Source organism: Lissotriton vulgaris, chromosome 2_2 (genome assembly GCF_964263255.1).
Source record: "Lissotriton vulgaris chromosome 2_2, aLisVul1.2, whole genome shotgun sequence".
NCBI classification, from domain to species: Eukaryota; Metazoa; Chordata; class Amphibia; order Caudata; family Salamandridae; genus Lissotriton; species Lissotriton vulgaris.
In genome coordinates this window covers 41898833-41919426 of record NC_141688.1, presented here as the reverse complement: position 1 = coordinate 41919426, position 20594 = coordinate 41898833, and the positions used below count along the sequence as shown (strand labels likewise).

General features: G+C 46.4%; 1 protein-coding gene across 2 annotated transcripts in view; it reads right to left on the bottom strand.

Moving 5' to 3' along the window:
• CD276 (CD276 molecule) overlaps positions 1 to 20594 on the bottom strand; it is a 243594-nt gene that overhangs the window by 52900 nt on the left and 170100 nt on the right. For both annotated transcript variants that reach the window (XM_086959262.1, XM_086959263.1), the window contains one exon: positions 17061 to 17357. In XM_086959262.1, the coding sequence (XP_086815388.1) occupies positions 17061 to 17357 (297 nt within the window). The remainder of the gene's footprint in view (positions 1 to 17060; positions 17358 to 20594) is intronic.

Here is a 20594-nt window from a genome sequence, read left to right as displayed (position 1 = left end):
GGGAAGAAGAGGGAGGGAGGGGGAGGGAAGGAGAGGGAGGGAAGGAGAGGGTGAGGGAAGGAGAGGGTGGGGAGGGAAGGAAAGGGAGAGGGAGGGAAGGAGAGGGAGAGGGATGGAGGGAGAGGGAGAGGGACGGAAGGAGAGGGAAGGAGAGAGGGAGTGAGACAGTCAGAGTGAGGGAGAGTGAGAGGGAGTGAGGCAGAGTGAGTGAGACAGAGAGAGGGAGAGAGAGGGATGGAGGGAGACAGTGGGAGAGAGATAGAGGGAGGGAGGGAGAGAGGGATGGAGGGAGATAGAGGGAGGGAGAGAGAGGGATGGAGGGAGAGATAGAGGGAGGGAGACAGAGAGAGAGAGAGAGAGAGAGAGAGGGATGGAGGAAGGGTGACAGAGAGAGAAAGAGAGATGTGCGTATGCGGGGTCTGGTGGCTCAGTGGATGAAGGCGTCCGCTGCAGGGACCTCTGTTCAACCTCATGGTCACAGTCTTTTTTGTTACTTTAACCCCGCCCCCTCCTCCACTGACCCCGCCCCCACCTATGCGGCCCTCGGACACAAACCACACTATAAATTTGGCCCCCGAGAGAAAGTTTGTGAGTACCCATGTCTTAGGGTGACAAAGAATTCTGTGATCGGTGGTAGATGCCGCCCAGAAGGCATAGCTGTATGTATTAGGAGCTGCCAATGAAAGAAAGTGGAAATGCACTTTAGAGGTTGCTGGTATTGATGGCTACTGTGCGGTTGCAGACTTTGCGGGGCTGACAGTGGGTGGGGAAATGCTACATTGTCACTGTAGGTTTAGTTACATGAAACGCGCATTCTCTCTGGTGTTTGTCCTTGGGGTACTTGCTGACTGGTGCTACATATGGGATCAGGTTTGCCTTTGACAGGAGGTATGGTTTATTGGTGTACATAGTGTAAATTAATATTGTCTAGCAGGAAGAATTGTTTTGGGGTGGTTAGTTAAAGAGATTGTTTAACATATTTTAACTACCACAGTGGCATTGGGGAGGGCAGCAGCTGAAAGGCACCGTCTTTACTGGTAGGCAGTGGTCTTTCTGTCGGTGGTGGACCGGGGAGCAGTAGGCGGCGGTCATGGGTTCACAGGGGTGGTTTTAAAGGCAAGCGGAAAAGCACAACTGTGTGTTTTGTAGGGATGAGTGTGGTGTGTAATGGATGCGTTTGTAGCAAGCACGACAGCACTGGTCTGTGTTTGGAAGTGGTTAACTGAGCAGGCTTCGCTTGGAAGTGGATCATCAAGTAGGAGGATGTGTTTGGTGGGCCGGCTGGAGAAGTGTTATGTAACTTTGCTGGAGGACGCCCAATGAGAGGGCGGATGTTACCAATGGAAGAACCAGAATCCTTTTTTTATGGCTGGGGTGAACCCATGCAGTATGGTGTGTCGCTGGCCTGAGAGCTCTTGACTGGCGCAGTGAATGGGGGGCCCCCTCCATGTACTTTGCAGGGGTGCCCCGGCAAGTTTCATTACGCCACTGAAATGTCGCTGGTCAAACTCCATGAGATTGTGTTGTAGGATTCTCTCTGTTCCTGTAGCTCCCGAATGGCGTAGCGAGATCAGACAGCAAATGCTCAGGAGCTTTGTCTGTCAAACACTCCTGTCGCAGTCTGGGCCCATTAAAAGGACTTGGAGACAGGAGACATGGGTACCATTGCAAATTGAATGTGTCTCCCATTTAACTTTTTGGAGGAAACTGCAATGTGCAGAAGCTTTGGCACTGCACATTCTTGATGGTGGCACACAGATCTAGTCAAGGCATGCCCAAAACTGAAGATGCCCTGTGCCACCTTTGGGTGAAAATGCCACTTGTGGCCAGCCAGCTAACATCTGCTCAGATTGTCGGGTCTGGTGCCAAGCTTGCCAGGTGGTTGTCTACTAAAAAGATCTTCTGCTGTTCCAGCCATCCACAGAGACGTAGAGCCTCCTGGCACAGGGTCCAGGACCCCACCCTGCCTGTTGCAGTACCACATGGTGCTGGTGTTGTCCATTAGAGTCAGTACTAGCCCTCTTTCATGCATGGGTGGATGGAAAGGCTCATAGGGACAGGTGGATCACCAGAAGCTCCAAATGTTGATGTGGAACTGGCTGTCTGCTGAAACTCAAAGATTTGTAATCCTCTCCTTCCCCAACAAGTAATAACATAAGCATTACTTATGTCATCTGGGTAGAGAAGGAAGAGTGGCCTGCCCATTGACAAGCTGGTGCTGGTCTACTCCCAAATGAAGTCCTTAGCCATTTTTGAGAGATCTGGACAGAGTTGGAGAGGCAACCCTGGTGATGGAGCCACTGAAACCTTACATTCCATTGAAGGACCTGCATGTGCCATCTGATGGTATGATGATGATGTGAGGTGGTTGCACAAGGCTAAGAGCGAAAGAAAGCTCAGAGGCTTGCAGAGAGAACTGTACCCAAAATGTCAGGCTCATCTCCTGAAAGTCCCGGACTCACTGTGGTGATGGAAAAGCTTTGAACACTACAGTGCCCATGATAGCTCATGTGAAGGGAGTCTTCTGTGTAAGGCTCAAGTGGGACCTCAGCTGATTGACAGAATACCCCAAGGAGAACAACAGCATGGTCATCATCTGGAGGAGTGGTTTGTGACTGGACTGCAGGGAGGCTGCATTAAGCAGCCAATTATCGAACACATGTTTCCCCAACCTCTGAAGATGAGCTACGACCACTGCCATCACTATTATGAACATACGAGGGGCAAAAGGCAAAGGCTGCAGGACAGCACAGAAAGTTGGAAGCGTTTCAAACTCACTGTGAACCAGAGATACCATCTGTGGGACTGCAGGAGAAGTATATGAAAATAAGCAGCCTGTAAGTCCAGGAACACAGTCCAGCACCCTTGACCCACAGCAGAAAGGATCTGATTCAGAGTAAGCATTTCGATTGAGTCCTTATACGGAAAGGCATTGAATGGCCAGATGTCCAGTATAGGCCTGAGATCTCCATCCTTCTCTGCCATGAGGAAGTTTGGCAACCAGCACCCCTCTCAGAGTCGAGCACTTTCTCTGTGATGCCTTTGGACAGCAAAAGACTTCTTGGATCAAGATAGAGGCATGGTCCACCAAAAATAGCTCTGGTGTGAGGGAGAAGAAGAGGTCGGGGATTAAATGAAAGACTGTAACCCCTTTTAATAATTTGTAAAAGCCAACTGTCGGACATGAAAATTTTCCAGCTCGGGTTGAAATACAGTATTCTGCCCTCTACCACTGATAATACACCAGAGACTAAAAATCAAAGACACCTCAGAACTACAGTCGCAGGGGATGGAACAGTTGGAAGATTGCTGTCCCTTCTGGAAAGAATGGCCTCAAATGCTACCAGACGCTCTGTGTGTTTAAAGGGCTAAGTTTGTTGTTGCACAGGCTGGGAAGTTTGATGCTGCCAGAAAGTTAGGCCTCTAGATCAGTGCCTAAACTTTCTATACGGTTAGTGGAATTGTCTGGCTGGGGACAATAACTCCAAAGATCGAGCTGTGACACATCTATGAAACGTCTTCTTTCTGACAATTAAAATCCATTGAAGCACATGGCCATAATGGGCACTTGAACATCCCGTTCAGTCACTGGTGACCTATGCAGTCAATGGTGTGCAGGTATGCATGCAATACATATATCCTGTCTGACTTAGATTGTTTGGGCCAGCGAGTTCCTGAGGTCTTCCCGAATGGCTGGCAATATCTTTCTGGCTATGTCCCAGGTCTCATGGGTGTACCTGCAAAAATTACACATCTTTTTGAAAGAACGTAAAGCTAGGCTAGCTGAGAATGTTTTTTTTTGCCTGAGGCATTAACATGTTTCGACTCCATATCCAAGGCGTTCAGAAATAAAGCAGTATGATTGACCTTCTTTGTAGATGCCTGCACCATAAGGTTTTCACACATTGGAGGTCTCATCAAAAGATATGGATCACCAGGGGATGGTCTGTGCCGTCAGGCCACAAGGCAGCTGACAAAAGGCGTTAAGCACATCTTACCCAAGTGGCCATGAAAGTGTGTAATAGAGCATCGTTAAATGCATGCTAACAGCGGCTCAGATGAAGTAGAACCTGGCTAAAGAATTTTGGTCAATAAATTGACTTTGTTTTCCAGAGTAGAAGACTGCACGTGTAGCACTTCTGCTCTCCACACAACAGCAGCAATAGAGGCACTTTCATCTGTTGGTGGTCCAGGTGGGAAGTTCAGCTCTGTCTCTGGTGAGGTATCTAGCCCACTAGCATTTTGCAAGTTTAAATACAACCCTTCAATGTACTGAAGGGTGGCGGGAGCAGATTGTCTGCCTCCTCGTTATCAGTGGTGTGAGGCCCAATAGGTATGCACTTGACAGAATAACAGTCAGAGCCAAGGAAGGCCTCCATCATCTGATAGAAATGGTGGCTCTAAAGAATTTAAGGGTGAAGATCTGGCTGTACAACCACTTGTTGTACCTTAGTTACTTCATAGCAACACATTGACTTGGCATGGGCCAACCAGTACAAAGTCAGAACCAGACTTGTGAATGGTTCCGGTACCGTTAAGTTTTGCCTCACGCTCCCTAATTGCCTTAGGATGGTTGAGGGTGCACTTATCACATGACTGATTCGTGACCAGCGCCCAAGCACCACAGACCCATGTTGTGTGAGTCTGTGACCGATATCCATTTTCTTCAGTCATGGCACAGTCAGATTATTTTCCCTGGCACAACGTGATAAATGTTGGAGTCATTGATAAACTGACAAAGTTGGAGAAGTGCCTGAATTCACTTCAAAGGACGCAGAAAGAAAGGAACTGACATAAGGGTTGACGCTTATATGCGGCTCTACTCCATTACTTGGGTGGTATGAAGTCACCATGAAGTCAATTGGCACCACCATTTGGGGAGCATTTTTTTATTGTTATTTTTGATATTTACAAGTTTGCAATACAAATACAAGCCAACTCTCCCAGGTGCAAAAAGAGGAGTGGTGTCCCTCAAGCAGCAGACATAGTACAGATATTGGGGAGGTCATTCCAACCCCTTCCCTACCCCAGCCCCCACCCCACCCCAGTCCTCCAGACTACAGCTGTTACCGCATATTTGAAGATATAATGGTAAGTCCTGATTACGTTCCTGTGTTCCGTGTCCGCTCTCCTCCGTTTCCCCTGCCTGTGTCCGCCCTCATCTATCGCAGGGTCATCTACCAATTGGGTCATTATACCCGCCCAGTCTCCAAAGTCCTCCATAACCCTTTCATCTGTACACAGTTCTTCTGCCAGGGTCCATTCCAGTTTGTCCCTGATCCATTAATAGACTGTGGGCCCTTTATCAGAGACCCATCATATTACTATGCAGCGTTTCGTGAGAAGGCAACCTAATTTTGCGAATTTGTGCTGCATGGTTCCTTGTTTAAGTATCCCTGCCCAGCAGGCAATGGTGGACCATCAGTTGGATACAGATTCCTGATACACCACTGCAGTCATACCCGATTTTGTATGTAGCCTAGTTGGAAATCTGTCGATATTCTCATCCAAGAAGCAATTGAAGTCACTTGCCACCCACACACAAGTGACAGGTCTGTGTTTTCGGAGCAGTAGGTCCAGTAAGGTCAAGTAAAAGGTTTTAACGTCAGTGTTGGGTGCATATGAATTAGAAAGCATATCTCCCTACCATCCAACAGTCCGTAAAGGAGTACATACATAAGCTGAAAGGATACACCATGGGCCAGACATATTGTAACCCCTCTCGCATAGGAGGAATAAGTTGAGGAGAACATCTGTCCCCTCCATTTCTTTTTCATTTTGTTTGTTACCTCATTAGTTAAGTGTGTCTCTTGCAACATGGGAATCCGAATGCCATGTCTTCGGAGGTAAATATGTTCCCTATAAAGTTTCGTATAAGCACTGATGCCTCTGACGTTCGAGGGAACTATGTGAAGCGCCTCTGTATAACCAGTACCCATAATCCTGCAGTAAGATCTGCGCGGTCATGCAACCGACCCACCCGCTGCAATTATTGTGGTAACCTGTCAGGGGATCTAGACCGTCTTGGGTAGAGCACCCAAGCTCTGTCTACAAACTGAGTACCACCTACCCCAATGTGCGGGAGCCTCCCAACAACCCTTCCTACCTTCCTACCTCCCTCCCCCCACCCCAGGTAAAGACCCTCAAAACTCAAAAACTGGTAATTTCCCATATTTCGCCCAAACCGCTAGGTACATAACCACTAAATGGTCCCTTTAAGAGCAATCCCACAATTATTGCACTCCTAACATGCAATCCACTTAAGATGGGGAAGGTCTAGAGTTAACCACATTCACCCAGCCAAAGTACTAGCTGGGACTGCAGAGGCCGAGACACCACTGGCGTCCCTATGGACTGTACCCCAGCTGTATGAGCACTTCAGTGTTGTGCTTTACATAGGCATTCATCAGTGGGTCGCGTCCACAGAAAATCCTGTTAGTTTGTACCTTTGGTGATAGGCTCCTCCCCCTCTGGTCTAGTCGGATATACCTGGAACATCACTCCTGTCCCATTTTGTGAGCAATGTTAATGGAAGCATGTGTGGCCCTGGGACTGTTCAGGATAGCTTACCCCTCCTGGGGCACACCAAGGTATCTGTCCAATAACAAATCACATGTTTTCAAAAGGACAAGTATGTCCATGCCACAGAGACTGCTCCTTTCAGTCACCGGGGTGGCCAATGTCTCCCTTACAGTGCGACCACCGCCAGTAACTCCATCCATTGGGTGCGCAAGAGTCATTAAGTGCCAGGGTACATCTTATTGCACCCCTGTCCATGAGTTGGGTTGCTCCACACTTATCATATCTCATTGCCTACATTCCTCCGATCTGCTGGGTTAGTTGTTTTTGGGGGCCACACTCCAAGTGATGTGGTAGTCGCAGATCACCATTCTTGTGGGTACTCTTGAGCCAGTTCCACACCTCCTCTGCATTTGTAAAGAAATATGTGCACCCCCTTATTTATAACGCACATCTACATAAAGTGTAGTTTTCAAATTCAGCCTAAGCGAAGTTCCTAGGGTCCTCAGAATCATGAGTCCTCCTCTGTAAGCTGGGAGAGACCACATATCCAGGAATGCAAATTCGATTTTACTTCACAAGTGCAAGGAAGAAAAAAAACAGAGCAGCAAAACCATAAGAGCGGACACCGAACCCACCTCTGGAGCTTCTGGGATCCTCTTTGGAGATCATCAAACTAGACCTACCCTGCAGACGGTCATGACAGGAATGGGACTACGGGGGCCTTCATGGAAGAGTCATAGCAGCCCATTCAGGTCGGAAAGCTGCCTCCTAGCCTGCAGCTAACTAGGAAAATGCTAGAACAGCAGAAAGGCCTTTCCGTCTCTGTATTTGACCCTTACAAACAGTTGAGACATTCCCTCTGCCTTTCTCTTCCATCACTTCAAATGAGAACCTGCCGCACTTGCGGAATCCATTCCTGAAACCTCTTTTGTTTCCATATCGAAGTGGCCTTGGCATGCTTCAACTCAACTAACTAAAAAATAATGTATCTTCTATGACTCGTGCTCTTCTTCGGTATAACAGAAACATGCAACATCTTAACTTTTGCAGGGCTGTGTGAGGGAGGAAAGATCATACAGGGGAAAACAGTTGCACTAGAAACAAACTAGTACTTCCCATGCACTGACAGCATATGAAACAAGCATTAGTAATGTATCGGTTTTGCCTATACAATAAATAAAAACCTGTTTTCATCAATCATCATGCGGCAGAAGGAATGAGTTCCCTGACAGATAACACCGGAGTGGAGAGGATGTGGCACAGCAGCTAGAACTGCTGACTCGAGAGCTGGAGATCCCAGTTCGAGTCTCCACAGCACCGCAGAACATCCTGTGATTCTATGCAAATCACTTAATAATTTGGGGTGATAAATTGTTATATAAAAGTTCTGCAATAGTAAAAAGTTAAACTTTATGAAAATATAGTTCCACCAAAGCAGATTTTCACAGTATTTTAGCAGCTGGAAACTGATCAGAGAAGAAGACTAGGAACAAGCATTGGTAAATGTAGGAGTCTATGCTACAGCCAATAGAAATGGAGGAATGGTAAGTGGCATGCACAGGAACCAATGAGAATCCAGGAAAGAGAGGAGGCAGGATGGAAGTTCCTTTTATGTTTATATTACAAACAATAGATTTCTCAAACACAGTGCAAGCGATGTTCAGGCAAAAACTGAAAAGGCTTCACTTATCAGCACAAATAAACTTCCAGACCCCGGAAAGACTTGTCCACATGGGCACTGGAAAATCAGAACATGTTAAAAGCTATGTTTGGGATCGTGCACAGATTTAAAATCCTAAATGCATGTGGGGCCAATACATCCCAGAAACCTGTGATGTACTACCTATTTCTTTGCAAAAAAAAGAGATATTCTAATCTGATCGCTGGCAAAATAGGAAACCCTACTATGCCAGTGTCCCTAATTGCCACTTTCAGAGCTATTCTCCACAAAAAACACTTCACAGTCCCTAAAACCTGTCATAATCTCTTCCTGATTAAATAATTACTTCTTTTGATTCAGCCAAACCTGGCAGTAATAACCCGCTTGCCAACCTGCCAATGCTCCCTAGGAACACTGAAAAGTCTGCTGTCTGCCAACACCAACCTCTAATTGAAAGTCCTCTATGCCAGGACAGTCCACACTCTGCCTTCTGCTACATTACTGCTGGCAGTCTGAGGGGACTTCTCCCCACGACTGACAGAGGTCACCTACCCTTGCAGGGTCTCCTGACACCTCTCCTCAGCTTTCAGTACAGTCGTGCTGAGACATTTTTATAGTATGGGCAAGGTGACCACTAACTCCCTAAACAGGCTAATGCTCTTTCTAAACTATCACAACTGTTCTTTTTGACCAACAATCTAATTTATCGATTGCCACAAAATTCAGAGTGGTACTCTTTAATCAGGCTCTTCTCTTGTTTACTAAAACTCTCAATATTCATTGCCAGTCGCTTGTGCACGTTTAGACCTTTAGCTAGGTTATTCAAACCACTTTACCAGATTTTCTCAGTGCTGGAAAGGAACGGTTTGTTTGCATTAAGGGTTTAGATAAGAGAAAGCCAACTTAAGTTCAGCCAGTGGCAGACTATGCCATCAAGTATCTATTTCTTCACATGTCTATTCGTTGATGAATTCAACCCCAATTCTGCACTGCCTGTTCCTATGCAAAACTCGCATTTGTGTCTGAATGCACACAACACATCTTGCGCAGACTCAATGCCAGATACTGTCTTTTATTCTACTCGCATGCCCCACCACCTTCTTCAGAAGATCTGAGCCATTAACCGACTAATCGCCTATCTCGAAAAATCTCATAACAACCACAGGGGTGAATTTTGATGAAACAAGTAGTGTCATTTCGCGAATTTACACTCCTCTGTTCCTACTAGTTCCCAATGAAGTTAACAACACATTCAATGACCTGTGATGCGCTCAAAGATGCAAAGTATTGTCCCATCTCATTAAACCGGTCAGATAATCCCGGACTAATCTAACCCACAGCTTGACATGTCTGCAGACAACTTCTCCCTTATATTACGCAGTAGCACCAGAGAAGGCAGAAAACAAAACACCAAATCTGAGCCCAACTATGATGACAGATCCAAGCCATCTGTCCTCCAGTGATGTTGATTCCCACTTGTTTTTGTTGAGTACAGTGTGACCCTTCCATGTTCGCTTTACAGGTTCAGCTCAACACCACTAATAGGGTATTTAGTTTGACACGTGCACTACATAAGTGAGTACTGACCGTATCATATTGTTTGGCCAATTTGAGGTCCTCACTTCTGCATGAACTTCAAGACCCTTTCCTGTCCTGTTGAGTCCCCTCAAAACCACCCCTACATCCTATTCTAGCATCCGGAGCTTCTATGACCAAAAGCCATGGCAATCTAGGCGGTGGAGAGCATACTAAGCACCATCCGTATGACCACTCCTCTTTGGTTTTAGTAAGGCATTTCTTTTTCTTTGAAAATCGTACAGCTTGAACAAGATTGTATTTTATTTGAATTAAGTTTTATCTTGCACTCAGATTTGGCTGTGTAAATGAAACCCGAGTATTAATCGTAGTGGGTTGGTAGCGCCTTCTCATTTGTCTTAGGGCCCTGTGTAAACATGCATTACTGTTACCCAATCCATGATTCTCCTTGTAGTGCCCGACACACAATTGGAGCTTGACTAAACAGGTGACTAAGCTACAGAAGGTTCTACTGAGCTAGTACATTGACTTTCTTACTTACCTAATTAGTCGGTGCATACCTTAGTTTCAAGCTTCTCTAGCAATCCACCAGCAAATTCTTTAAGTACACCCGACAATGACTGACCTTTGCTGCCTCTACTTGCTAGGCCCCTGCACGGTTTCTGGCCTATCACACACGTTAGATAGTTTTATTAAGCGCTCGAATACCCAGGGGTATCTTGGTTCCAACAACATTTTGGTTGGGAGACCGGGATAAGCCGAGACTCATTACAAAGAGTTAAATTGCCAAGTCTTGAGGTGCTTTCTGAGGATCAGAAGACTTGGGGAAGGTTTGATGTGTAAAAGTAGCTTTTTCCAGGCTTGAGAGGCTCTCCGCACAAAGCTGAGGCCGCCCCAGTTTGCGCATTTGAATCTGGGTAGGATCAGGGTTTTGGAGGTAAAAGGATCTTAACCCTTTAATTGCTGCCGTCGGCCATTGGCCGACGGCAGCACTACCTCCCCAGTGCTGCCGTCGGCCAATAGCCGATGCGGCCCCACCCGCGCACGGAAACGCCCGCACCGCGACGGAATTACCGCTGCGGTTAACGGGTTAAAGGCCTATTGGGAATGTACCAGTTAAAGCTATTTTTGAGGAGCAAGGACTCCTGGTTGTGCAGAGATTTATAAACAATGCATAAAGCCTTGAAAGTAACTCTCTGCCTGATGGGCAACCAGTGCAGCTTCCTCATAGGTTTACACACCGATTGGTGTTTGTGGATTTTAGGAAGCTGCCAGGCGGCTGTTTCCTGCAAGGTCTGTAGCCTATTAAGATCAGGGCTGCAGGGCCGCTCTGTTCCCCAGGTCGGGGATTCCCTAATTGCCTCTGTTGCCTTGATTAATGCCGTTTCAACGCTGTGGCCAAAGCAGAAGCCGAACTGGTTGGCATCCAACAAATTGCTGTCTGGGTTGAACTAAACGAGTTGAGCATTCATTACTTTCTCAATTATCTTGGTAGGAAAGGGGAGACATGATATGTGGCGATAGCTATTTGTATCTAAAGGATACAACAAAGGTTTCTTTAGAAGAGGAAACACTGACGCCTTTTTCCAACTAATTGGAAAGGAGCCAGACTGCAACATTCTCTGGCAAATAGTAATAGCGATTGTTTCAGCAATGAGATGGCAGCACTGGGTGGACATGAGTCCCCTGGTGAGCCAGATCTGGTGGCTTTGATGAGCCTTATGATTGTCTCAGTAAAGGGAGGAGTGAAAGAATGGAAAGTGGGTTGGGCAAGGTAGGGCTGGGGGAGATGCATCTGTAATGAGAGGGAGTAGTTGGATCAGGAAAAGTATATTTCTGAAGAAAGAAAATGGTCATGGAGTTGCAAAATGATTGACACGTCATTTGTCTGAAGTTCTAGCGATTTTAGTCTAGTGCAGACCTGCCAACTTTTAAATTGATTTCACGGTGAGAGGGGTCTTGGGGGAGAAGCCGCCTGGAGAAGGGGACAGAGCCATGGGGTCTTTCAAAGTCCCAACAGCAATGACGGAGGCACTGGACCACTTCTTGCCTCTGGACCTTGATACTTTAAGCAAAGTGGCACAACAAGTAAAATCCGGCTCCCCCCGTGACCCTGCTCCTCCAGAGGTCCTAATGCGGGCAAGTTTAGCCACCTTGCCTGTCATTCTGGATCTCTTAAATGCCTCTATATCCGCATGCTCAGTCCCCACGGCCTGGAAACAGGCTATGGTGAGGGCGTTGCTGAAGAAGCCCAGCTTGGACCCAGACGACCACTCCAGCTACCGTCCCATCTCCCTTCTTCCTTGGGCCAGCAAAGTGTTAGAGAAACACATAAACTTGCAGCTGGTCCAGTTTCTGGAGGACCACTCTCTACTTCACACATCCCAGACGGGCTTCAGACCAAAGCATGGTACTGAAACCGCTTTGCTGGCCGTCACCGAAGAGACTCGAAGGATACTGGATCAGGGAGGATCAGTGGCAGTGATCCTCCTTGATCTAAGTGCTGCCTTCGATACGGTCAGCCACACCACCTTGCTGGACCGTCTCCATAACATCGGAGTCTCAGGTGACGCCTTAAGGTGGTTCCACTCCTTCCTGTCTGGGAGGTCGTTCCAGATCTTTGACGGAGAGATGGTGTCCTCGAGTAAACCCCTGAGCTGTGGAGTACCACAGGGCTCCTCCCTGAGCCCTGTACTGTTCAACGTTTACATGAGGCCACTGGCGGGTGTTGTCGAGCCATATGACATTAAAATTGTGTCATATGCCGACGACACCCAGCTTGTGGTCTCGCTGGCCACCAAGAACAGTAGGCATTCCGCAGCCGACCTCCTAAATTGCCTAGTGGATGTCAAGGGATGGATGTCCAACTCCTCCCTAAAATTAAACGGTGATAAGACGGAGCTTATGCTCCTAGGTCCAACCTCTCCCGTACCATTCACTTCACTGTGGCCCAGTGCCTTGGGCTCCCCCCCCACCCCTAAGGACAGCGTCAAAAGCTTGGGGATATGGCTCGACAACAAACTTTCCTTTTCTACTCAGGCCAGAAAACTGTCTTCCACCTGCTTTGGCCTACTTAGGATCTTGAGGAAGGTCCTCCCGCTACTCCCCCTAGAGGCCAAAAGGGTGGCGGTACAAGGCCTTATCCAGTCGCGCCTGGATTCTAACAATGCCTTGTATCTAGGGGCACCAGAGATGACCCTACGGAAATTACAGGTCATCCAGAATTGCGCGGCCCGCACCGTGCTGAAACTCCCGCGCACTCAATCAGCCAGACCTGCTCTGAAAACTCTCCACTGGTTGCCAGTGAGGCAGAGAGTGACCTTCAAGGCTCTGTGCTTGGCGCACCGCGCTTTTTGGAAAACAGCCCCAGCCATCAATACTGACCTTATCATCCCTTACCAACCTAACAGGAACCTCAGGTCCACAGAGGCGTTCCTCGCTGTTGTTCCCAGAGTGAAGCGAGCCAGGTCCGGGGGCAGGATGTTCTCCTTGAACACTGCCAAGCTCTGGAATGCTCTCCCCATCTCACTTCGGTCCAACCCAGACCTACTCTCGTTCCGTAAAAGTCTAAAGACCCTGCTGTTTGTTAAATCCGACTCCCCCTAGATCCCCTCCAGGTACTCCCTGCTTCTACTCAGCGCTTGGACGCTTTCGGGCAGCAACGCGCTCTACAAATGCTTTTACAATTACAATTACAACACAATAGGGCTCAGGCTTTGTCCCGTGCACCACCTTAGCCCACACTAATAACCCGAAAACACAAATGAAGGCTTCTGAAGCAGCCACATTTGATGGTGGCACAAGGGAGGCAGCTTCCAAAGTCATAATGGATACTGTATGTACCGAGCCTACACACATGACTGCAAACACACTCTGTGCAGGAGCTTCCAGGTCACTCTGTATTCATCATTCAATATTGGCTCCACACCGTACGACCATGTTAAATGCGCGGATATCGTGGGACACATGATGGCACAATGTGAATTGGCTGGCCTGCTTGTCTATGTGTCACATAAAAGGAGACATACACTCAAAGTAAAAAGACTTCACCAAAATATAACTTTCTGACTGAGGCAAAGGTTTTCTTATTTTTCAAGGTTCTCCAGTTTTGGGTGCATTAAAACCCAACAAGTGTCAATGGTCATTGTCAACTCAGGTGGATATTAGTTGACGATAATGCTGCACACAAGACTTAGGCTTTTTTTTAAACACCTTGCACTATGGTTCTCTGTCCAACAAGCCTTCATACAAAAATTAGTGACAGCCCAGAAAGCGGCATCCATCTTGCACAAGAAAGTACACGGCACGTTTGGAAAACTTTGGCTTCATAAAGACCCCAAAGCTAATGTCTGCCCTTCTTTCCAAATGAGGTCACACACTGCTCGTCCCATCAGAGTGTGAGCCCGGACCATGATGGTCGATGTAGTCGGTATCAGCGGGTGCGCTTCTACCAGAGTCTTGAGTCTTCAAGGTGTTCACTGGTGTGCTTGCGATCCAGAGGAGGGGCTAGCGGTGTGCGGTCCATTGCGATTGTTTCTACAAATTGGCTCCCTTGAGCTTTGAGCTGACGATCTCCTGGACGACGCACCTGCGTGCCGGTTCGGGCATCGAGGCCTTTGACGGTTGCTTGGCGGCCTTCTCTTCCACCCCTAACTATTTTCTCTACTGATGAGGGAAGTTATCCCGAAACCCGAGCCATGTCTCGGGCGATATCCAAAAACCTGGGACATGTATCGGGTCTAGAGATCATCAGTTCAACAAGTACCTACTTGCACCCACTGGGGTGAACCACTCAAGAACTCCATATACCAGAGTCCCTAGGGGCGATCTGGAGGAGGGGCTAGCGGTGTGCGGTCCATTGCGATTGTTTCTACAAATTGGCTCCCTTGAGCTTTGAGCTGACGGGCTCCTGGACGACGCACCTGCGTTCCAGTTCGGGCATCGAGGCCTATGACGGTTGCTTGGTGGCCTTCTCTTCCACCCCTAACTATTTTCTCTACTGATGAGGGAAGTTATCCCGAAACCCGAGCCATGTCTCGGGCGATATCCAAAAACCTGGGACATGTATCGGGTCTAGAGATCATCAGTTCAACAAGTACCTACTTGCACCCACTGGGGTGAACCACTCAAGAACTCCATGTACCAGAGTCCCTAGGGGCGATCCGGAGGAGGGGCTAGCGGTGTGCGGTCCATTGCATTTGTTTCTACAAATTGGCTCCCTTGAGCTGACGAGCTCCTGGACGATGCACCTGCGTGCCGGTTCGGGCATCGAGGCCTTTGACGGTTGCTTGGCGGCCTTCTCTTCCACCCCTAACTATTTTCTCTACTGATGAGGCAAGTTATCCCGAAACCCGAGCCATGTCTCGGGCGATATCCAAAAACCCGGGACATGTATCGGGTCTAGAGTTCATCAGTTCAACAAGTACCTACTTGCACCCACTGGGGTGAACCACTCAAGAACTTCATGTACCAGAGTCCCTAGGGGCGATCCGGAGGAGGGGCTAGCGGTGTGCGGTCCATTGCGATTGTTTCTACTAATGTCTGCCCTTCCTTTGAAAGTTGTATACTAATGCACCTGTTCTAAATGGCAACTCCTGCACCTGTAAATTCTGCACTGTATCAACAGCTCTTTCCGGCACTGCCGTTTTTGAATGTTTATTCTTCCATGTGTTAGTCTGAAGAGTGTTGATTCTACGATTGTGACTGTGAGGTTGACAGAGGTGAGCACTGGGCACACAAACGCTCTCACCTCACGAGTGTGTAAAAGGACACAATTCAGACATGCGCACGCTCTTACCTTGAGGCAGTGTCTTTGATACAGTGCATATGTTTATATTTTGCACGCAAATACATTCTGACTGGATGGAACTCTTAAGTTGAATTTTACATACCTGGGGACCAGGCTCCAGTTCTAAGGCACCAGGCCACCACTCTAGCGGCGGCCACGACTCCGCCGGGGGTTGGTTGAAAGTGTTCATTACCAACTGGGGGCCCTGTGTGCGGCAGAGCACCGCAACACGATGGAAGCTGCAGCAGAGGAGGGCTTCCAGCTGCTCTGGCTTCCAGAATTTAAACCATACAATGCCCTCTCCCTCCCGCAACCTATAGGTGTTGTATTCATAGACAATGTGTCCTGGCAGGCTGTCTACAGTATTCATTGGGTGTAATGTACTCTAACGAAGACTTCTTGAGTGAATAAGATATGCTACAGCTCTGGCCGGATCACGTGGCAGTGAATTACAGTGAAGCCAGCTAAGCCAGCCCCCAAGCCTTCCGGAAGCAGCACTGGGACGCGGTGCTGCTTGCTAAGAGCTTTGCGCTGTCTGTCAGGGTGTGGTATAATTAGTGCTGAGCTCGGCATTCTGTGGAGGCTCTATAAATGTGTGACAATGCATTTCAGTGCGGTGATGCGGACCACCGCACTGAAATGCGTTAGTCTAACGCATGATGCATGGTACTTGGCAGAGCTGCCTTTCTTTAAACCACACATGCTTTAAATAAGTAGAGTGATTTCCAGGTCACGCTGCTAAATTTCAAGTATGTGGGTCACAACAGTGGAACAGCTGCAAACTCTGTCTATTAGAAATGGGGGACTTTGGAAGAGCTGCGCAAAACCAGGGGCCGTTGTGGTATGTATTATAACGAGTAGTGTGTGTTGGAGGGCTTGTGGGATTGTGATATGGGCAGAGGACCCCATCTTTCATAAACTCATGTTGTGTTAGCAGTTTCTTGTCCTTACATTTTTTAGGTTGTCTTCCTGTGTTAAATTTCACGATCAGAGTCATGAAGCATGCTGATACAGGCACCCAATAAAATGTATATTTGAGGTCTTATTTCAGGTCTAGCTGGAGAGTTAAAGTACAACATGGAAGTTTGGTTTTGCAGATTGATATGTGGGTCTACATAGCAAAACACCAGGAGTGGCTAGGTTCACAATAAAAATGCACTGGTCAATCATTGGAGCTGTAGATTAAAATCTTATACCCACTCAAACAATAGCTCCCCAATTGTAGTAACTGATGTCTACACCCTCTCGTATACCCTAGGAGTACTGCCTCAACTTACATCTTGCTACGCCCCAGAGATCACTTCCCATCCATGCACAATTTATTATTTGGTGAACAGCAATTGGTGGTTCGCCTGTGTTCGGTATCATAGTATGTGGCTATTTGGACTTTCTCTCCAATTTTAACCCTACTACACCGTCCAGTTTACCCTCTGTCCCACTAACAGTGACTGACCTGGGATAGAGGTGGCGGCATTTGCCCATTCCCTACACTACAGGTGTTAATTCTCTATCATTCATTCATTCTCTACCCCACATTCCAAATCAGAGACTGACCTGTAATAGTGACTGAGGCATGTGTCTCCTCCTGCAACACAGGGTTCCTCACCAGGCAGCTGTAGGAGCTGTTGGGCTCCAGTATCACCCGCAAAATACTTTGAACGTCAAATAAGCCTTCTTCAGTGGCCACTTGTGAGATACTAATGTTCTCTGTGATGTTGTTGCCTAGACCATCACGCCAGAGAACTGTGGCTTCAGGGTAACCGTGGAAAGTGTGACAAGTAACCTTCACTGCATCCCCTGGTTTCAGGTTTTTGTTGGGTTCCAGATACAAACTTGGCTTTGTGTAGGGAGCTAAAAATAGAAGACAAAAATAGAGTTAGTGGGGCAATGAAAACAGAATATGGGTTAGGATAAAAAATACTCTTCTACGTGCATAATACTACCTGACTTCAAACTGGTACAAAGTTCTTTAAATCAGACTGCGAAGAAACCGACCATCAAAGGATGTTGTGGCGATGTAATTTAAAGAACCACCCACAATTCCAACTTTCTGCCACAACAAGGGCACTAGACAACTCTCCATCTTCGCATTACCTCCACCCAATCCACCCTCACAAACACTTAACTCTACAGGATATTCACTCTAAAAAAAAAACATTGAGCTCATCAGCCAGATGTGGTCTAGTGACTAAGGTGGTCCATGCAGAACTGGCAGCACCGAGCAGTGGCTTCTCCACTGGATCATATTGTATCACTCAGCGCAAAGCATGTTCACACCTTAAGTCCTTAAATGTATACTAGCTGAGGCTTCAAGGAGACCTCCAAGCAGAGAAGAATTGAGTGCATTTTTTTTTGTAAAAAAAAAAAGAAAAGTTGAGAAAAGCGACAGAGAAAAATGGGGCAGTGCCCAGGTATGAAGTGCAGTGAACCGGTTATGTGGTCACATAATATATCTGGTAGTAAAGAAGACTGTTAATTAAAAAGTGCATTATATTTTCTATGTACCATGCAAGTATTTACTATCAAGTGAGGTTGGAAAGGTGTTGAAGAATCACAGTCTTAAAAAGGCAACAGTGAACCACTGGCTGCTAACAGATAAGCCATTCCCTTAGAAGATTCAAAATGCCATATGGTAAAACCTCTTTGTATCACCCTAAGGAGGAGGCGGCTTTTTGTCCAATTTACAATAAACCAGAAGGAGACAGACGATTGGGTTCCAGTTTAATTTGCTTCGTTTGTGACTATCACTGAACAGACTATTATACCCATGAACATTTGGAATTGGATTGTATATCTAGAAGGTAATATGATAATATTCCATTAGTCAATGTGAAACAAAGATGATTTAAGAACAGGAATACTTCCTTTGTCATGGATTACTAGCTGCAATGATCTTGATTTTATATTAAATGAATAATCCTGATAAACCTTGGATACGATTAAGGAGGTCATTTGATCAGTGAGTTCGCAGAGAAAAATAAGTCAAAGTTCAAAGAAATTCAATTTGGGGCGAAAACACTGATACTGGTTTGTGCTGATTAGAATTTGAAGCCAAAACATCGTTGGTCTTTTTTGTTTTGAAGCTCATAACTCTTTCGCTTTTACCGGCCGACACTGTTCGACGTCACGCCTGTATGGAATTAATGCTGTGGTTTGTGTTTGCCGTGAAGTATGAGTGGGAGTGCATGTTGAATGGTTTTTCGAAACTCCTTAACCCTTTACTGGAGCATGTAAAAGGCTATTATCTTTGATATTGTCTAGACTGTTTTAAAGTACACAAATTTGTGACCGGAACGTATTGTTTGTTTTGTATTGCGATTGAATATTTATCAAATATGTTCTATCAAATATAATTATTAAGGGTATCGCAGTTATTTAGTGGCTGCAGTTCGTGGCCAGTATTTTCCCGCCCAGTAAAGATTTTCACAAACCAACCTATGTACTAATAGGTCGTTTTTTAAAATTCTGAATCGTAGGGGGTAGCAATCTGACCTACCTTATGATTTTTAATGAGTTAGGCCACAAATGAACGGCATACTACTACATTTTTGTAGTTGGAAAAGCATTAATGTTTTGAGACTTGATTTCGGTCGCAATATATTAATACATCCCATTCAGAATCACTATATGGAAGGGAAGCCCTAAGCACGCCCCTTCCAAAAACCAATTCGGTATTTGGCCGCAAACCCAACTGCAATTTGGTAACATGTCATTGAATCGCAATAAGCATTTCATACATACCAAAATGCCTGTGTGCAGAATGGATTCGGTAAAGGTATGTGTGTAACAATCACTTATACTGATCCCATATTTAAAACATCCGGGTCCTAGTTTTAGAAGGCAGTGACAAGCAACACCAAGTTGATGGTCTGATCACCGGAGATACCATTAAAAGGAGATGTTTTCAGAATACAACTCAAAATAGATGCCCATTTTTAGTATCCACCATGTCTGTGTACCTTTTCCATTATACATTTTGGCAAGGGCTAACCTGGGCTTAGCGATGCAGCATGCCTTAAGGCTGATAATGTTAGAGTTTGAAGCAACATTAAAGTAATTGATTGTATTGTCACACTTTCTTGGCTCAGAACTTAATTTCTCTCCAGTTTCTTTTTTATAATATTATGTTGATTTGTATAGTGCACTTATCACCCGCAAGGGTATCCAGGTACTCGAGCAGGGGTGTAAGCATGTGGCCCACGCTGCATTATTCGAACAGCCAGGTCTTCAGCTTCTTGTGAAACTCAAGTAGCGAGGATGAGGCTCTGATGCGTTTTGGGAGGGCATTCCATGTTTTGGGTCCGATGTAAGACAATGAGCGACCTGTTCTGCGTTTACAAATGTGGGGTGTGTGAGGCTGAGCATAGGTGTCTCAATGGGCTGTGAAAGTGTGTGTGCCTGTTGAGGTAAGTGAGTCCCGTACTGATTATGACTTTGTAGGTGTGCGTGAGGAGTTTGAATTGGCTGCGCTTGTGGATGGGGAGCCAGTAGAATTCTCAGAGGTGAGGCGAGATTCGGGTGCCGTAAGGGAGGCCGAGTACGAGTCTTGCAGCGCCTTTCTGAATGGTCTGAAGTCTCGTTTGATATTTTTTTCATCTTAATAATTTTGTTGGTGTTTCTTTTCGAGTCTATCTTTGCACTTCTCCTTTGGCAAACAAAAGATGCATGTTTTGGTTGTGTGAGGTTGATTTGAATATGGACTATTCACACTGGGTGTGTGGATTAACTGACTATCTTGACACAGAGGTGAAATTTTATTTGGCTAGCAATCTGAGATATGCTGTAACGAACATTAAAGAAGAAGACTGACACCAAATTTGGAACATGTTGCTTTATTTAATAGTTGTTCTGTAAACTGTTTGATTTTGCTCGGGATAAATTGTATGTAATTTTGTTAATGTGGTTTGACTACATTATTCATGACGGCAGATAGACGTCATTATTATCCCTAGTAGCAGCCCTAATAAGTTCCACTCTGTACTGTTGACAATAGAGCGCGAGCTCATAACCTTCTATCTAATCTCTATAACTGGTCTGAAGTCTGTTCAGAAGATGTTAACAGTTTCTCACATTTTACTTCTATCACTG